At 45.3% G+C, this 17,657-nt stretch overlaps 1 protein-coding gene across 1 annotated transcript; it reads left to right on the forward strand.

Annotated features, from left to right (window-relative positions):
* The first annotated feature begins 601 nt into the window (after window positions 1-601).
* Window positions 602-16,999, forward strand: LOC143833111 (myosin light polypeptide 6-like). Its single transcript, XM_077328518.1, has 7 exons — window positions 602-872; window positions 5,435-5,462; window positions 8,907-9,050; window positions 10,985-11,158; window positions 13,728-13,805; window positions 15,842-15,917; window positions 16,705-16,999. The coding sequence occupies exons 1-6, from the start codon at window positions 687-689 to the stop codon at window positions 15,868-15,870; spliced, it is 639 nt and encodes a 212-aa protein (XP_077184633.1). The 5' UTR covers window positions 602-686; the 3' UTR covers window positions 15,871-15,917; window positions 16,705-16,999.
* Window positions 17,000-17,657: the final 658 nt, after the last annotated feature.

Raw genomic sequence — 17,657 nt, forward strand, 5'->3', positions numbered from 1 at the left:
AGTTCCCATAGAATGCAGCTTTGCACTGCCTTGACCTTGAAATCTTCAGCACTATGTTCTTTGGCTGACCATGCTACACAGGGTCTAGAACGTCCTTCAGATAAACATGTTCCCACTGTCTTGTGATAAAGGAGCAACCCCCACATTTTGAGTTGCCAAGAATGACACAAGAGCCCACTGCAAGAAAAAGGATGGAGAAACTCCATATTGGGGAAAGTCTCAGGTGACTATGCCATGCAGATAGACTGGGCTCTACTCTGTAGCTTTGCTAGCGTAACGGTTAATCCAGTCTGGCTGAGCTTTAATAGATGGGTGAACCCCACCCTGACGTGCCTCCTCTCAGTCTGTATGGCTGGCACAGAGATACTGCTGAGCTGGCTGGCTTGGTGCCTCGAAGGCATGTCCTTAGCTGAGCTAGCTGGCTAAAGGATGCTTTGTTGCAGCAAAGCCCTTAGAGATCTCTTGGACTTGAATGAAGGGAGGAACTAGCATTGCTGAAGGTGACTGATGCTCCCATTTTTAGACACATTCCCCCTCCGTACCGGACTCCTCCTCTCGGGTTGACATCACTGTATCTCACAGAGCTATTTAAGCAGTAACAAGGCAGAGCCAGCCTGAGCTGGGGATCCTGCCTGTATATGCCAACTGCCCCTCTGCTTCCCTCCAAGTAGGAGACCCCGAACAACATGCCCCCCAAGAAGGATGCCCCAGTGAAGCGGCCAGTAGCCCCTCCTGCCAAACCGGCTGCTAAGCCAGCTGTTGCTAAGCCAGCTGCCCCAGCAGCTAAAGCCAAAGTGCAAGACTCAGGTCCAGCACCACCATCAGCACCAGAGAAACCCAAGGAGCCTCCAATTGACCTCTCCAAAGTGGTGGTGAGTGAGGCATGGCGTGGGTGAAGGGGCAAGCCACCAGGCCTTTGAAACCTCCTCTGGGAAAGAAGTTGGTTGGTGTAAAGATATAACTGTCAGGTTCATTTCCCCGCTCTGAGATACTTCCCAGAAGGAGCCCTTTATTCGAGCCTATTGGGCTATTTTATTGCGAGATGTTACTAACATGTAGCTATGGGAGGAAGTAAATATAGGACAAACTGGGAGCATTCACTGCAGATTTGTTGTATGAAAGAGAAGAGTGCTAAATAGTCATCTGTGAATCTTGGAAAATTGAAAATACAGAACATAATTCTGTCTCACTGATCCTGAGCCATGGGAGGGTGTGGGTGTGTGGTAACGGTGTTGGTGACTCGACAAGACTGTGAGGTTAGTGACAGACAACAGCTGGAGTGATTGGAGGCAGCCTTGCTTCTCACAGTACACGCATTTTGATTTTCATCTACTATTGTCAAAGATGTTTTGCTGGTTTTTGAAGCAAAATGTATTTATTTATTTCTTGTATTTATATATTGCCCTCCCCGAAGGTTCATGGTGGTTCCCATAAAACAGAAACAAACTTAGTTTAACAATAATAATGTGATAACAACAAGCATAAGAAGTGGGTTAAAGTGGTTCACTAGCAGGGAATCTCCTATCAGACCCCTGACTCTCTGAGAACATTACTGACAGTCTTGAGTATTAAGTAAAATCCTTTCCAGGAAAATGTCTAAATCCATTCCAGGGATTCAGTTATTTCTCTGAAGCAGGAAGGTCAGAATGTGTGAGAACCAAAACCAAGCCCTTGACAGTACTCAGTGGATTGAAATGAATGAACAGGCTATACCTATGTATGCTCTCATGCACACAGGCTCATGCTCTCATTAATATCCATATCTGCAAGGGGCACCAAATAATTGGCAACCCCGTACTCTGTTGGGTTGTATCCAGCAACTGGAGTCAGCTTTCCTTGGGTTGGAGGGGAGAGGGGAACGGCAAACATTTGCATCCACCAAAGCCTTCCATGCATGGAATGCTAGATCCAGCCTGCTGTTTCCATTGTATCTCTCCAAGCTCAAGTCTCAATTAGAGGGGGAGAGGGGGGGATACAGGAATACAAAAGCTCGGGGTTTCCCCCCCCCCTGTAAATAACACTTCTTATAGAATATTGTATTTCGGGAGAACTCGGGTTATGATTAATGGGTCCAGCTAACTCTAGCTGAAGTACAATTTAACAAATCTGATTTCTCTTACTAGAAGGAGTCATTTAAAGGTATATGTTGTATACCTTCAAAATAATCTGCTTTTGGCATAAAGGACTGAAAAAGGCCCTTAAGGGAGAGAGAGAATGCTTGTCCATATCTAGTGAATCTACGGGTGATATTAACAACTTGGGCAAAATTCACATGTGCCCAATAAAGTGCTCCTCCCACTGCCCATGTGAAAAACAGAGTGTTCACAAAAAGCCTTGGTGCTGAGTCAGTTGATGGTCATACAGGAAGTCTGATTTATAAGTGCATTTCAGCCTTCCTGCACTGGTTGTCAGACAAGGATCTTGGAAATCTGGGTCTGAATCTCCCTTTGCTTTGGAAATTCACTGGGTAACCTTTGGGGCAGTCACTCTTTCTCTCAGCCTAACCTACATTGCAGGGTTACTGTTGTGAGCATGAAAAGGAGGATAGGAAAATGATGGTGGAAGTAGCTCTGCGTCCAGGAGAAAAATGGCGTACAATAGGGCCCATTCTGCACACGCTACAGTAGTTCTCATAATTGTGGAAGCTGCAGTGACACACAAAAGAATTAGGAAGTTTTGAATCAGTCAGGTGTGGGCAAGGCCAGTTCTCCACCTGAGCCACCGAAGTGGCTGGTTGGGACAGCACAATGAGGAAGGAGACCAGACAATGCACCACAGGGACATTTGTGGCATGGGAGGCATGCCATCCTCTCTGGGCCCACAAGACCACCACCTGGTCCAAGCCAAGCCCCAGCACTGTTGTTGCAAGGTCTTGGCTTGGATCCATGCAGTGGCAGGGCAGGTAAGGTTGCCAACTGGCCAAGGAAAAATATGTCCTGAGATTTCATATGCAGAAAAGGGCAGGTGAAGCTTTTCACTGCATGGAGTTCAATAACACCACCTTATAAATGCTGCAGTTCAAACTGATATTAAAGGGGCAGTCAGAAGGACAAGTTTGAAAGCTGGCAGCCTTAAGTACAGGTTCAGGATATGTGTGTCAGGTTAATGAAATATCTTGAACTGTGTCTGTCTGTAGATCGATTCTGCTTGTAAGGAAGCAAAGGGGCAGGCCAGTGAATTAGCAGAAGAACAACTGCTGTTTTTGCTATGTAGTTTTGTAATGCTAACCTGGTCTGCTGACTGCAACCTGTACTGTCAGTCATGATAGCCTCCATGTTCAAAGGCAGGAGTATCGTACTTCCAAAGGCATCTGGCTGGCCTGTTGGACCAAAATTCTGGACTAGGACCTTGTTCTGGTCCAGCAAAGCAAGTTATGTCAACTTACCCATCACATAGAATCATAGAATCATAGAGTTGGAAGGGGTCATACAGGCCATCTAGTCCAACCCCCTGCTCAACGCAGGATCAGCCCTAAGCATCCTAAAGCATCCAAGAAAAGTGTGTATCCAGCCTTTGCTTGAAGACTGCCAGTGAGGGGGAGTTCACCACCTCCTTAGGCAGCCTATTCCACTGCTGAACTACTCTGACTGTGAAAAATGTTTTCCTGATATCTAGCCTATATCGTTGTACTTGAACTTTAAACCCATTACTGCGTGTCCTCTCCTCTGCAGCCAACAGAAACAGCATCCTGCCCTCCTCCAAGTGACAACCTTTCAAATACTTAAAGAGGGCTATCATGTCCCCTCTCAACCTCCTTTTCTCCAGGCTGAACATTCCCAAGTCCCTCAACCTATCTTCATAGGGCTTGGTCCCTATGACATATTTGACATATGAAAGTAACAAAGACTTAAATATGCAGAAACTATGATAATTTTGCCATAATTTTTCCTGGAAAAAATTCTGTGTAGCCACAAATTCTTAAGGTGCAGCCTCACTCCACCAAGGGAAGGCTAGGCTACACTTGCTAGATTTCTGTCTGTTATACAACTGTTTAAGGACAGAGTGACTCTGAAAGTTATGAGGAAAAAGTGGAGACTCCAGCAGAAATCGATGGTTTCTTCTCAGGGAAGTTATGAAAATGCTAGGTACTGTTGGGAGAGAAACTTCTCCCGCTCTAACAGGGCCTTCTGCATTCAGCAATGGCGACTGGGAAGGGCAGCAAGCTAAGGTTAGGGGGTCAGAGGGACAAGATAAATTTAGCAATTGAAAAAGCTGCTGTTATCTTAACGACAGGTCTGAAACAGTCGGTGCAAAAGCCCGGTATTTGGCTTGCATTCTTGGAAAGCCAGACCAGAAACAGGTGGTCACAAGCAGGGGGATTAGCATATCCCCTTTTTTACAGGGAACAGTTATTTCAGTCCTACCTCTGTATCATTGCTGTGCTGGGATGCCACCTTCTGAGCCCAGGAAGATCAAGTTGCGGGAGGAGTGGGGTTGTTCAGTGAGCAGCGATGTCCTCTTAATGTGACAGAATTCCTGAACCAATGAGGTAGGGGCTCCAATAAAGAGAATGACCACCAAGATGAAAAAGCAAGCCCTTATTTTAACCTGATCTAAATTCCAGTCTCAGGAACCTCCTGCTGGCCTGGCATGACTGCCCCACTAAGCATCTCCTCCCCGCCGAGGCTGCTCCATTGACAGCATAGTTCCCCAGTCATGAGACTGAAGGGCCTGCGTTGGGCTTGCCTGACACAGCACCCCCTAGGGGCAACACCCAACAGCAAATGTCACCAGTGTCACCATGACAACCCAGAGGAGTTAAAATGAGGAGGGGCACTCTGTTTTATGCACTGCATAATATATGATGATGTCCAGTTGTATTATTCATAGCTTATGAAACAAACAATACCGTAATGCAAATGGCAGTGTTGTATAACCAGTATAAGCAACAAAGATGACAAGACATTAAACACATTGGTCACTGAGCTAAGAATATTGTGGGACACTTTTGGAATTTCCCACAGATTTGGGGGTGGCAACTACAGATGGTGGAGTGTGAAGAGGGATGTCAGCAGGGATGTGATATCACATTTCCTCTCTAGTAAATTTCTACCCCTTAGGGACTATATAGGTATGTTTAAAAACGGATCCATGCAATGACTCAAGTTGTCCTTCAAACAATTTCAGGTAAAGATTGAATGGACAGGACAAATGTCAAAACTGACACATGCACAGAAAAAGATGGATGGTTCATAAGCCTAGCTTTCATGTCCAGCCATTAACATTCCTTTTAGAGCTTTAACATCTGCTGTGGTCATTCAGCTCTGCCTGAAGAAGGGTTCTGAAAGTCCTAAAGACTGTTTATTATAACCTTCCAGTTCCATCCACAACTTGGCTCGGTTAACTATGTCTTTTGGGTACATCCTGCTTCAAGAACCGTTGCTCCTTTCCTGTGGTTTCCATAATCTCCCATCACTTTCTTTCCTCTTTCCAGATTGAATTCACAAAGGAGCAGCTGGAAGGTAAGTCACTTTCCTATGATTGGTCAATGGCTTTCCCAGACTTTACATGTGGGCGTGTTTGTTGCCTATAGGCAGACATCTCTGTGAGTCAGCATGGAACTCACTCTATCTAAACTTCTCTTTTGTTTGCATTAGGCATTTATTTGTTATTTATTTTCCCAAGTTCTCAAGGCCAGAAATCATTATCGTAATAGTTGCATGCCTGGTTCTAATCTAAATGACAAAATGAGCTCCATATCCCCTCCTCCATAAAAGTAATAATTGAAGACAGTATTGGCATGGCAGTAGATGCCCACTTCCATATCCTACTTTTGGGAGCAAGAAAACTCTGAGTGAACTAACACCATGTCACACTTTTAATAATCTGGGAGGTGTCCAGGTATACATTGTTGTGGTCAAGCAACATGAGCCAGTGATCCCTAATGTCGTGTCCAAGAGTGCTCTGGCACCTGACTATGTATTTCTTGCTGCCCATTTGTTACTTTCCCAAAGCATCTTTTCCCCAAAGCAAAGAATCAGGCCTTGATTTCCTCTACTTCAGTGGAGTGAGAAAGACAAGATTGTCAGTTGGCTAGGAGCAAAATGTCCTGTTCCTTTAACAGAGACTTAATCTGTAGAAATGGGCAAGTGAAGCTTTTCATTGATATGGAGGTAAATGCTTCCTTGAGGATGGGCGTTGTACCATCTGTGTTCAAGAAGGAAGGGATTAGATCTGTTTTAAGAAACCCTCCCTAAACCCCACTGTGTTAGAGGACTTCTAGCCAATCTCCAGTCTTGGGGAGGTACTTGAGCGGGTGCTAGCTTCTCAGCTCTGGGGGCTCTTGGAAAAGATTGGTTTTCTTGTCCCATTTCAATCTAGGTTCAGCCCAGGGTTTGGAACAGAGACTGCTTTGGACATCTTGATTGATGACCTTTACCAAAAACTAGACAGGGGGGGGATGTGACTCTGCTAGTTCTACCAAACTGCCTCTTGACACTAGGATGGGAGGGATGCTGTGTTTCAATGATTCAAGGCCTATCGGAGGGTCAGTCTTAGGATGTGCTCAGGGGTTCCTGCTCTGCCTTATGGCCGATGACCTCTGGGGTGCTGCAGGATTCCATCTTATTCCTCATGCTCTTTAATATATAAGGCTACCAGGAGAGGTCATTAGGAAGTTTGGATGTTAGTGTCACCAGTATACCGATGACACCCAGCTCTAGGGTGCTGTTAATTTTCCGAAGCACTGCTTGGAGTCAGCAATGGGTGGGATGAGGATGAACACAATGAAACTTAATCCTGACAAGACAGCAGTTCTCTGGGTTAGTAAAAAGGCGGACCAGGGACTTTAAATTTCTCCTGTCTTGGCTGGGATTATACTCCCATTGAAAAGCCAGCTTTGCAGCCTGAGCATGCTGATTTACCAAACAGCCGCCTTACAAAAACCAGGTGGCTGTTGTGGTTCAGAGTGCTTTTGCAAAACCAGAAAGGGACCGAAAACCCAACCTTAATAAAGTCAGGAACTCAAAAGTTGAGCTATAAAACAATATAAAATTTAAGCAATTATTTATTAAAGTGCACCAATATTAGGTTAAAAACAAAGTAAAAACCATATTAACAAACTATAGAGATCTAACTGCACACGAACAGACCAAATACGTTTTGACCCTACTGCAAGATTGAGGGAGAACCTCTAATACCTCCTGAGAAAGCATGGAGGGATTCTGATACCCCAAGTGGTTAGGTGTATTTGTAGGTGATCCTGAAAGACGCCCTCTCCAAGTATTAGCAAATCCAGTACCTTCGGGAGAGGCCTGTATTCTCCTTAGTACAGCTCTGGGAACCCTATCTGTCAGGGCCAATAGGATGCTATCAAAATGCAACTGGTTCCCTCCCCCTTCAGCTTCCCAGTGACTCTGCTTAGCAGCGGGAATGGAGGAACACATAGAATAGAGTTCCTTTCCAAAACATTAGAAAAGTGTCCCCTATCGAGAGGGGGTCACTCCTTGCTAGAGAGCAGAACACATGGGCTGACTCAGCTGTTGCAAACCTCTGGGAAGCCCCACTCCAGGAAGAGTAGGTACAGCTAAGTGACCTGAATGGACCATTGGTAGTTTGCTCTGAAAACCTTGCTGGGGTTGATTGCACGAGTATTCATAACACGCCCACTCTTCGCAGCAGCAAAAGAGTAACTGAGGGGAAGGAGGCATGCTGCCCAAGGACACGTAATGCCTGGGGAGGGAAGAAATCAGAGTATACATTGGACCCAAGGGCACAGCGCATTCCCTGGAGGAGCTTATTATAGCTAGGAAAAAGCATGTATGTGTGGAAGGTCTGTGCATGCACGGTCCCAGTGTTGGGCTGCACATGAAGACAGACGATGAACTGTTTTTACTGTACAGGCTTTTACACAATGCATTTCACAGGATAGTAAAAAAGAATTATAAAAAGTTTTCTCATGAGAAATGGATTTCAGGCCACGTAGATTGGAATAATGATTCTTAATATGCGTGGAAACTGGCCTATATTTGTAACACGGAAGTTCTTTTGGAGACTATCAGCATACCAATGTAACTATCTTGCTATGACTCTCCATAGGCACTAATTGCCTTGTATTCCTCCCCCCCTCCAGCTAATCCTTTTTGGCTTACCCTTTATTGCGCTGATATATACACAGTGAAGCTGCAAGAGTGTCGCCTTAGGTCATCCATTGAGCTTTGTGGCTGAATGGGCATTTGAACCCAAGACTTTCCAATCCTACACAGATATACGAACTGCAATATCACACTCACACCTACAATAATTACATATACAGGAACACCGTCCTCATCCTATGTCATGTTTATACAGAAAGTCTCACTAAACTCATTGTTCTTACTCCCTAGGAATTGTATCTGTTTTGCATAGCTTGTTGTTCTCTAATGAATTCTTCATTTGTCATTTTGTGCTATCCAAATGCATTGTTTTACATTCTGTAATCCATCTTGAATCCCAGTGAGAAAGGCAGACTGTAAATAAAGTAAATAAATAAAATGTAATTTGACGTGGACAGGAGGAGGAGCCCTGCAGCTGCCCCAGCCTCTTCTGGTGCGGGGCTATGGACATCATGTTTGTTCTCACTTCCATCCCAAGGGCCGCGCCAGCTGTGTCCCACATCAAAAACGAATTCCTCCGTAACTAAAGCTCTTCAGCAAACAAGCTGATGCTTCTTTGGAAGGTTCACTAAGAATCTCTTGATTTTGAGCAGGAAATTAACTCTCACTGTTCATAGTGACCATAGATATTAGAAAACGGACGGTTTAAACAGACTACAGATGGTGGTGCCGAGTTTCTTGGGATTATGTTGATCATCTAGTTGACAGCCCGCATGAAAAGCTTGACATTATATACCCACAAGCTTCAGGGCCCCCCACTGTTCGCCAGTTCCATGACCTCCACAGATTACAAGACTGATCTGATCTCCACAGATTACAAGGAGGCCTTTGGGCTTTTTGACCGAGTTGGCGATGGCAAAATCCAGTTAAGCCAGTGTGGAGATGTGATGAGGGCACTGGGCCAAAACCCCACGAATGCTGATATCATGAAAGTGCTGGGACACCCCAAGCCAGACGGTAAGTTGCAGCCATGTAAACAAAGAATGGTATCAGAATTTAAGGCTTCAGATTCGGGAGCTTATAAGAGAGTATTTTGTTTTCATTTAAGAAGAGGTAAAATTTTGTTTCTCTTTAAGATTCCCCATTGTTTCCCCTCCTATCTGTCCGTCCTCACCAGTCACCTTGCCTCCTGTGGTCTTGTTGCTGGGTTTTCTGATCTGTAGTTTGTTTTCTGCTGGGGAAAACCCACGGGAGGGGGGGGAGATGGCAGGTGGGAGGGGAAATGGCATTGATTGTGGCACTTTCCCCAAACCACCTTTGGATATAGTCTTTAAGGAAAGATCCTACCTAGGCAGCTCTGTGAAAAGCCACAATAGATCCTAGGAAAGCCAAGAAGGGAGACAACCAGACAATACAGTTGTGTAGAAAGCCCAGAAGAACCATTGCCCTTCTGGAGGCAAGGCACAGCAATAACTCCATAGAAGTTAACTCTTGAGTATTACTGTACTTGCATTTTCCAGGGTTTGCAGAAAGCCTGGCAGGATGACCGGGAGGATAGTTTATGTTCAGAGCAATGAGGAGTATGCTCTGTGCAAATAACCTAAATTATACACACTGAATTAATCTGAAGTAATTATGGATATGCATAATTGAGTCTGCGTCTGTTTTGAGTTTTTAAGGCTGCAGTCCTATGCATTCTTGTGCAGGCCCAAGCCTCAGTGATTTGAGAAAACCCACGGAGGTGTCTCAGCAAATGACTTGGAGTTCAAAAAGGCTGAATGACAGAAGGAAAGGGTAGTGTCAAAAATGGAGCTCAATGGTCCTCAAGATGCCGGTGGGAGGGCTGAGAGATAGGAAGCTGGGTAAGGCACATAAAGTACATCTCCTAGTTACTGACAAGGGACTTCTATATGCCAGCTTTAATGCATTGTGCAAACAGCAGAGAAAATCTGAGACATGCTGTGCTTACCCAGGAACTCTTTATTTATGAAAATCAGCTAGAAGTTTCAGGGACAAGCTTACACTGGTGCAATCAACAATAAAATATTTATCATGGTTCTAATTGTTTTTTGAGCTGAGCTCCTATAACTGGCTGCACAGACTGCATCTTCTTTAATCATAATGTTGCAAACTCCTGGAGGGAAAGAAAGTATTAAGATACTACAAGCTGCACCACTCTTTAGGTTAATATTGTTAACTGGAACAATAGTATTGGTAATTTCAATGCTATTTGTGCTGGTTCGCAGGGGGAAAAGTCCTTCAGAGATTTTAAAAGGTCATTAAACAGAAGCAAGTTGATCTGCGTTGAAGCCCAAGTAGATTCAATCCCTGTGCAAGAAAACATCTGAAGTTCTTCCTCTGATCCCATCTTTCTGAAACCACAGGATTTTAGAATAAGGTGACCAGATTGTCCCACTTTTGGAGGGACATCTGGGGGCACCTGGCAAATTTTACTTATGTTGAAATTAAAATATATATATTACAATACTATTTTTGCGTTCTGTGCGTTCTATGAACATTTTTATTGCTCCATATAGACCAAATTTTTAATCAAGAACCCCCCCCCCCAGTCAATGGTGTCCTGCTTTACCAATGTTTAAATCTGGTCACCTTATTTTAGAATCTTGTCATTTTCAAGATGTAAGATTCAGCTTCCATCTCCTATACTTTCAAATTCCAGGGTTGTTATCTGCCTGAAGGGGGGAGAATGTCCTATGCATTTAATAGAGACTTTAGGTTGTGATTTTCTAGGGGATATTACTTACTGAAGTAAAAAGCCTCAACTGGCTATTTCCACACATTAGGTCCCTATTAAAGGAACAGAACATCCTTTTGCAGCCTTTTGTACAACTGCTATGGAATTGGAAGTACCGCTTGGCGACAGTGACGAAATTAACTTGGTACTGTTTCTTCTCCCTTTCCCCATCTGACATTCTCCCTCTTCCATTTAGAACTGAATTCAAAGCGGGTGGAGTTTGAAGAGTTCCTGCCCATGCTGCAGACGATTGCCAAGAACAAAGACCAAGGAACCTATGAAGACTACGTGGAAGGGCTCAGGGTCTTTGACAAAGAGGGAAATGGCACAGTCATGGGGGCAGAATTGCGCCATGTTCTGGCTACCCTGGGTAAGTTCTAATTCCTGGCAGGTGAAGGAAGAGGATTTCTCCACCAGTTTGGCTTTATAAGGTCTGAGAAGTATTCAGAACTCAGTGGTTGCGATGAAAGACTGCCACACCCCAGATTTCATATGAGGGGGTCTCTTTCCTACCCATTCCATCTGTCTCCCACAGCTGACACAAACTGGAAAGCCATTAAAATTGCTGATGTGGCTCAGTGGGCTGTACTACACCGAGTTCTCATTTGAAAGGAGATAATTCCTAAATTTCCAATCTCTAGGTAGTACCTATTATAACTGATCTTCAGACAACCAAAATCAGTTTCCCTGAAGAAAATGGCTACTTTGGAGGGTAGACTCAATGGCATTATACCCTGCTGAGCCCCCCCCCCTCTAAACACCACACTCCCTAGGCTTCCCCCACACACACAAAATCCCCTGGTATTTCCAAAAACAGAGTTGACAACCCTACTCCTAAATCATCCGGATGGCTTTGGGTACATTATTGTTTAGAAAGATATTTTCTTACAGAGGCCTTTCTTAACCTTTTTACCGCTGAGAAACCCCTTAACATTCTTCAGGCTTTGAGAAACACCAGAAGTGATGTGATTGTGCAGAATATGGTTGGGAAGCATAACTGTGTGCACCCCCACCCCCTCCAGGCCCATCATTGGGCATATTTATGGGGGAGGGGCAGACAACGTGACCATATCACCCAATAAATGTTTAACAAATGTTAAAAAAGAATTAAAAAACAATTAACTCCAAGTGTGGGCCGATTTGTGGATATTAAAGTTTGCAAATCTGGCCCACATTGAAAAAGTTTTATCCAAATCTGCTGGATATCATGTCATGGAATCCACTCTCCAAAGCAGCCATTTTCTCAAGGAAGGCAGATCTCTGTAATTTGGAATTCAATTGTAATTCTAGATCTCCAGTTTCCACTTGGAGGTTGGCAGTCCTATACCTGGCAGCAGCCTCTGGGTGACTTGATACCGTCCAACCTGGATGACTCATGTCATGCACCTTGCTTCTGTTCTGCAGCAGCATGGAGCTGCAGTGAGACTTTCAGAATAGGGCCTGGAAGATCCTGGTATGCATTTCCATCTAGCTGTGGGAAATGGCCAAAGATTGGCCTAGAGGGGGGGGGAGGCGAGGGGCCCCAGGTAGGAATGCACACAGCTTTGCTTCCCAACCATACTCTGCACAATTGTGCCACTTCTGGGTTTTCTCTAAATTTGAAGAATGTTTCAGGGGTTTCTCAACAGGAAAAAAATTGAGAAAGGCTGTTCTATAGAATGGACTGAGCAAAGTATTCCGGTCTCAGAGGCTGCTTCAGAGATAACTGGTATACTTAATTATTTGCATACATACATACATACATACATACATACATACATACATACATACATACATACATACATACATACATACATACATACATACATTTATCCATTGTTGTTCCTCTATATATTTATGAAACAGCCTAGGGGGTGGGACGTGTAAAGCTGTCCAAGTTAGAATAGGGCCAATCAGGGTGCACCCAGATTTGTCCTGATTGGCCCTGCCCCTGCAGCTCCCGCCCTCCGTCCCTGGACTCTAGCCTCTTTGCTCTCAGACGCCTCAGTGCCTGGAGCCAGCAGCAGGGAAAGGGATAGGGCCCTGGGCAAAGGGTCGTGGTGGAGGGCTTGCTAACGAGGGCCTCTTGGCCTGCTAGGCTGGCCTTGCAAACAAGGGACTCTTGGCCTGCTAGGCTGGCCTTGCTAACGAGGGCCTCTTGGCCTGCTAGGTTGGCCCTGCTGACTTCCTGCTAAGGAGCTCTGTTCTGGCCCCGCTAACGAGCTTCCCAGCCCCTGCCCACCCCACTGGCTGCGAGCTGCCGCTCAAGGCCACCTTAGCTGCCTGGCCGGGGGCCGGGAAGGGGGCCCTTTCAAGGCCCATTCTTAGGAACGGACTTTGAAGCTAGTACATACATATTTCAGAGGTGGTAATGGATTAAGATTTTGAAAATATTAAAGGTTAACAAAATGGAGAGCTAACATTGTTCTTCCTTGCCCCTTTTTAAATAAAGAGGTACATGATCATTCTGTCTTTGAATAGTACTGTGTGGGAATGCTAAGCCACTGAAGAAGTAATTAGACAGCCAGTATAGTGGATTACTACTGTGCTATAATGCAATAATGTCAGAAGAAGAATTCTTTCTTATACCTCGCTTTTCACTGCCCAAAGGAGAAAGCAGCTTACAATCACCTTCCGTTCCTCTCCCTACAACAGGCATCCTGTGAGGCAGGTGAGGCTGAAAGGCTTCTGACAGGGCTGCTGAGTCAGAACAGCACAACCAGTGCTGTGACTAGTACAAGGTCACCCATGTGGAGGAATGGGGAATCAAACCTGGCCCACTCAATTAGAAGCTGCCGCTCTTAACCACTACATTCTTTAGACCGGACTGTTGGTCAAATCTACTAATTCCTCTGAATTCTAAGCATTTTTAAAAAGGAAGTATTTGTGCCTTTTCGATGTGAACACATAAGTGTTCATATGCTCTGTGGGAAGCACTCACTTCTTGTCTGGTATTTCAGGTGAGAAAATGACTGAAGAGGAAGTAGACAGCCTATTATCTGGACATGAAGATGCCAATGGCTGCATTAACTATGAAGGTGAGGACAGGACTGGTAATTTATTTAAGTGATTTTAAACCTACCATTTTGATGTCGAGGCTTCCAATACATGCGGGATGTAAGCTAAAATACATTGGAACCAGAAAACCGCAATTCATAGTGCAACAGCCGTAAAAAACAAACAAACCCAATAACAAAAAGCTGATGAAAATGGAAATAAAAAATTCAATTGACAATAAAACCAGTCTGGGTATAGTGGAAAAGAACATGAGAATGTGCCCATCAGATGTTACATGGTCTGGTACTCTATATCAGGAATTCGCTGAGCACAGTAGAACATTAGGTTCAATCTGATTCTAGTAACAGTATTTCCCTTTCTCAAAGGAAAATGTAGTGATACCAGTTGTATTTGAGGCAAGATTGGGGTTCTCGTTCAAGCAGGGCATTGCATGATCTTTTGGGCATTATGTGGGACAATTCCCAAGGACATCCTTCAGCTGGGCCAGGGCTTGAACCCAGATTAATTCTGTTAATGACAGAAACCATGAGTTTCAAATGGCTACTAACTCCTACTTATTACAAAGGGAAAAGAGCTTTAGAAATCCCCAAAGAAAAGGGGCATTAGAAGAGCCCTTCTGTGTTTCATTTTGTCACCCACGTTGTTACCACAATGTTACCACAGTGTTCCACAGCAATAGAGGATCACTGGAAAAGAGACACAGAATGCTTACGGGCAGCTGCCATCTTGAAATACTGTGTGGGCCAAACTGGGGGCCATTCTGCACAAGGACCAATGTTGCCAATTGCTTTCACAAAGCGGGAACGCTATTTTAAATAGTGGAATCTCGGCGTTCATTTGTAGTGGAATCCAGTAGCATTTCATTCATTCCCCACAGGTTTCCGGTCTCGCAGGAATCGCTAGAAAGGAAACCATTTTTTTCTGTGCTTGTTCCCGCCCCTGGCTGTCAATCAAATGGAACAGCCAATGGGCGGTTGTTATCATGCTCCCGAAAAGCCCTTTTCCCTTTAAGCACAGGTTTAAAAAAAAACACACACACACACACAGTTGCAACGAATATGTGTTGATTCGTTGCAAGGTAGAGACCCATCTAGCTGGCATGTGAGCTGGCGATTCATCGTTACCACGCTCCCCCGAGTGGGGAAAAAAATCCCCCCCCCCGCATGGGTGCGATATTTGGCTGAAATTAAAAGGAACCGGCGAACAGGGGGCTGTGCTGTGCTTGGGGACTTAGGGGAGCTTTAAAGCAGTGGTCCCCAATCCCCGGTCCGTGGATCAGTCAGTACCGGGCTGCAGCTCCTCCTCCTCGTCCTTCCCAGCTGCTGCCTTGGGGGCTGCTCTACCACCCTGCTGCCAGCTCACCTTTGGTGCTTTTAAGCGGCCGCCATGGCTGGGGCTTCCCCTTGGCATGGCACTGCACAGCTGCTGCTGGCAGCACCCCCCAGTGGGTGGCGGGAAGTCAGGGGCGCCGGTGGGAAAGCAAGCGCAACAGGGGCTCAGCCAGTGGTGGCATCCCTCGGCAAAAGACTACCCCCCTGCGCCTCAGTAAGATTGTCAAGCATGGACCGGCCCCGCATGATAAAAAGGTTGGGGACCACCGCTTTAAAGCACTCTGTGGAGGGACTGTAGCCGGAGAAGCCTCGCTGGGTGAATGAAGCCTCGCTGGTTCATTGCTTTCCCCACTCCAAGGAAAAAAATATGGCGAACGCTTCGCCGGAAGTTCAGAGGAGAGAGCCAGGGGGAGGGACTTTGTTGCAACCGCTAAATTGAGAATGTACAGGTCTTTTTCACAAGTGTTGCAGGTTGTTGGCAAGAGTGTAGTGATTTTCTGAGGGTGAATCCACTTTTCCCGATTCCCCGAAAAATGCTACAACAAAGCAATTTTGGCGCTAGTGTTGCAGGAGTGTTGCAGATTGCTCACGACGTCATGCGTAACGCAGTTTTAGTGGCGAAAACAAAATGTAAGACTAGTGCTATATTAAAGTCGTGCGGAATGGCCCTGGGAGTTGGTAGGTGATTGTAATTTCCTAACAGCTCTCTCCCTTCCCTTCCACAGCCTTTGTCAAACACATCATGGCTGGCTGAGCTGACCTCAAGGAGTAGGTGTCATACTTGCAAGTGTGGTTCCTGAGGTAGGCTGATGTGTGCTGCCTTGTGATCCTCAAATAACAGTTCCTTCCCTGCAAACGGGCCATAGAAAGGCAGAGGGAGGGCAGAAGGGTCTCTCCAGCTCTCCCAACAGTCAGGAGGTCTCAGAGTGCGGCGTAGCAACAGCAGCACACGTGAACAGCCTCCCCTGCTCTCCTGGCAGCCAGGAACGTAGAACAGCTGATTCGGAGTATGCTTGGATGGCCCTCCCTGCCGTCCCATCAACCAGGAAGGTGGGGAGTGTGTGGAGCACAGTGCCAGCTCTTCCTCCTCATGCCATGTGCTGGGAAGCAGCACAGAGAAGGAGGATGCGGAAAAGCATCTGATTGGCCATCAGTGGGGGAGTGCCGTCACCCTATTGGTTAGGACTACTAATCTGGTGAGCCGGGTTCGATTCTTCGCTCCCCCACATGCAGCCACCTGGGTGACCCTGGGCTTGCCACAGCACTGATGAAGCTGTTCTGACTGACCAGTGATATCAGGGCTTTCTCAGCCTCACCTGTAAGCCATTTTGAGACTTTCGGGTAGAGAAAAGTGGCATATAAGTACCAACTCCTCCTCCTCCTCCCCTCCTCCCCCCCTCCTCCTCCTCCTTCTTCTCTGAGGGCCAATCAGAGGTCCAGCATATTGTTGCAAGGAACATATGCTTTTTATGTGGTATAATGGCTTGATCCAAGCCCTCAAAGCTGCAATAAATCTGAAATGGTTTAAGGTGCCTCAGGATGTTTGTTCAGACATGCTTGAGAATCGTGTTTTGTCTTTTCTCCTCAGAACTGTTTATGGTGATGCTCTTCAGGCAGATCTCCTAAATTCATCACTCCTCCTTGGCATCAGTGTCCCTTTTTTCTATCTTTGTATAAAGAATACAGTCTCAGCCCATCCACTGCTTCTCCCAGTATTAGCAGCAAAGAAAAATGTCAACAGGGGGAAAATCAACCACAATTACCCAAGAAACCAGAAGAAGGCACCAGTCACTGTTACAGCCCCTGTAAGAAACATCACTCCCTTATATTTTTTCCACTATGAACACCACTCTTCTCCTGACCAATAAAGTCTTTGGTTTTCAGTTGTTTTCGCTCTTAGTTCATTATCAGTTTCCTTGTACTGAGGTGAATGCAATGATTCTCTTGAGCAGGGGTAGTCAAACTGCCCCTGCTCTTGAGATTGTATAGATGGCAGCATCTTCTCAATTTCCCAGGGGACGGGGGTCTGCCAAACCTGATCCAGGCCCACATTCAGTAATCTATATTAAATTATTTAAATATGAAATTACTTATATTTTCAAAAACATATGCAATCAATAATTAATCAAGTGGTTTTAAAAACATATTTTTTCCACTTGTAATAGTCTGAATCCCTCTCAAAGACCTTTTGTGCACGCACAGCTAACTTTTGCTTTTCAGTATAGTGGATTTGGTAGGGCTTTACTTTGAATCCTGTGCCTGCATTCTGCACCTCTTTTTTCTCTCTGATTTTTTCTTGAGAATTGCAGAGTATGTTTTCTGCATACTAAACAGAAAAATTGAGTGTGTATGTGTGTGTGATGGTTGGTCTCCCATGTATCAGTTTAAAGCTGAGCTTTTTATAAATTGTAAAGAAAGTCTTCAAGCTGCATTTACTGTCTGGTAGCCATCTGAGTGGAATGTTAGTTCTTGTCCCCCCCTCCTTCATCGGTATGCAAGCTCATGTATTGCTTCCTTTCCCCATCTTATCAATTTCTTTTT

The sequence above is a fragment of the Paroedura picta genome, chromosome 3, assembly GCF_049243985.1.
Source record: "Paroedura picta isolate Pp20150507F chromosome 3, Ppicta_v3.0, whole genome shotgun sequence".
Classification (NCBI taxonomy): domain Eukaryota; kingdom Metazoa; phylum Chordata; class Lepidosauria; order Squamata; family Gekkonidae; genus Paroedura; species Paroedura picta.

Coding starts and splice junctions, on each gene's coding strand:
- LOC143833111 (XM_077328518.1), top strand. CDS start 687: ATGCCCCCCAAGAAGGATGCCCCAGTGAAGCGGCCAGTAGCCCCTCCT. Junction 11,159..13,727: donor CCATGTTCTGGCTACCCTGG/GTAAGTTCTAAT, acceptor CTGGTATTTCAG/GTGAGAAAATGACTGAAGAG. Junction 13,806..15,841: donor TGGCTGCATTAACTATGAAG/GTGAGGACAGGA, acceptor TCCCTTCCACAG/CCTTTGTCAAACACATCATG.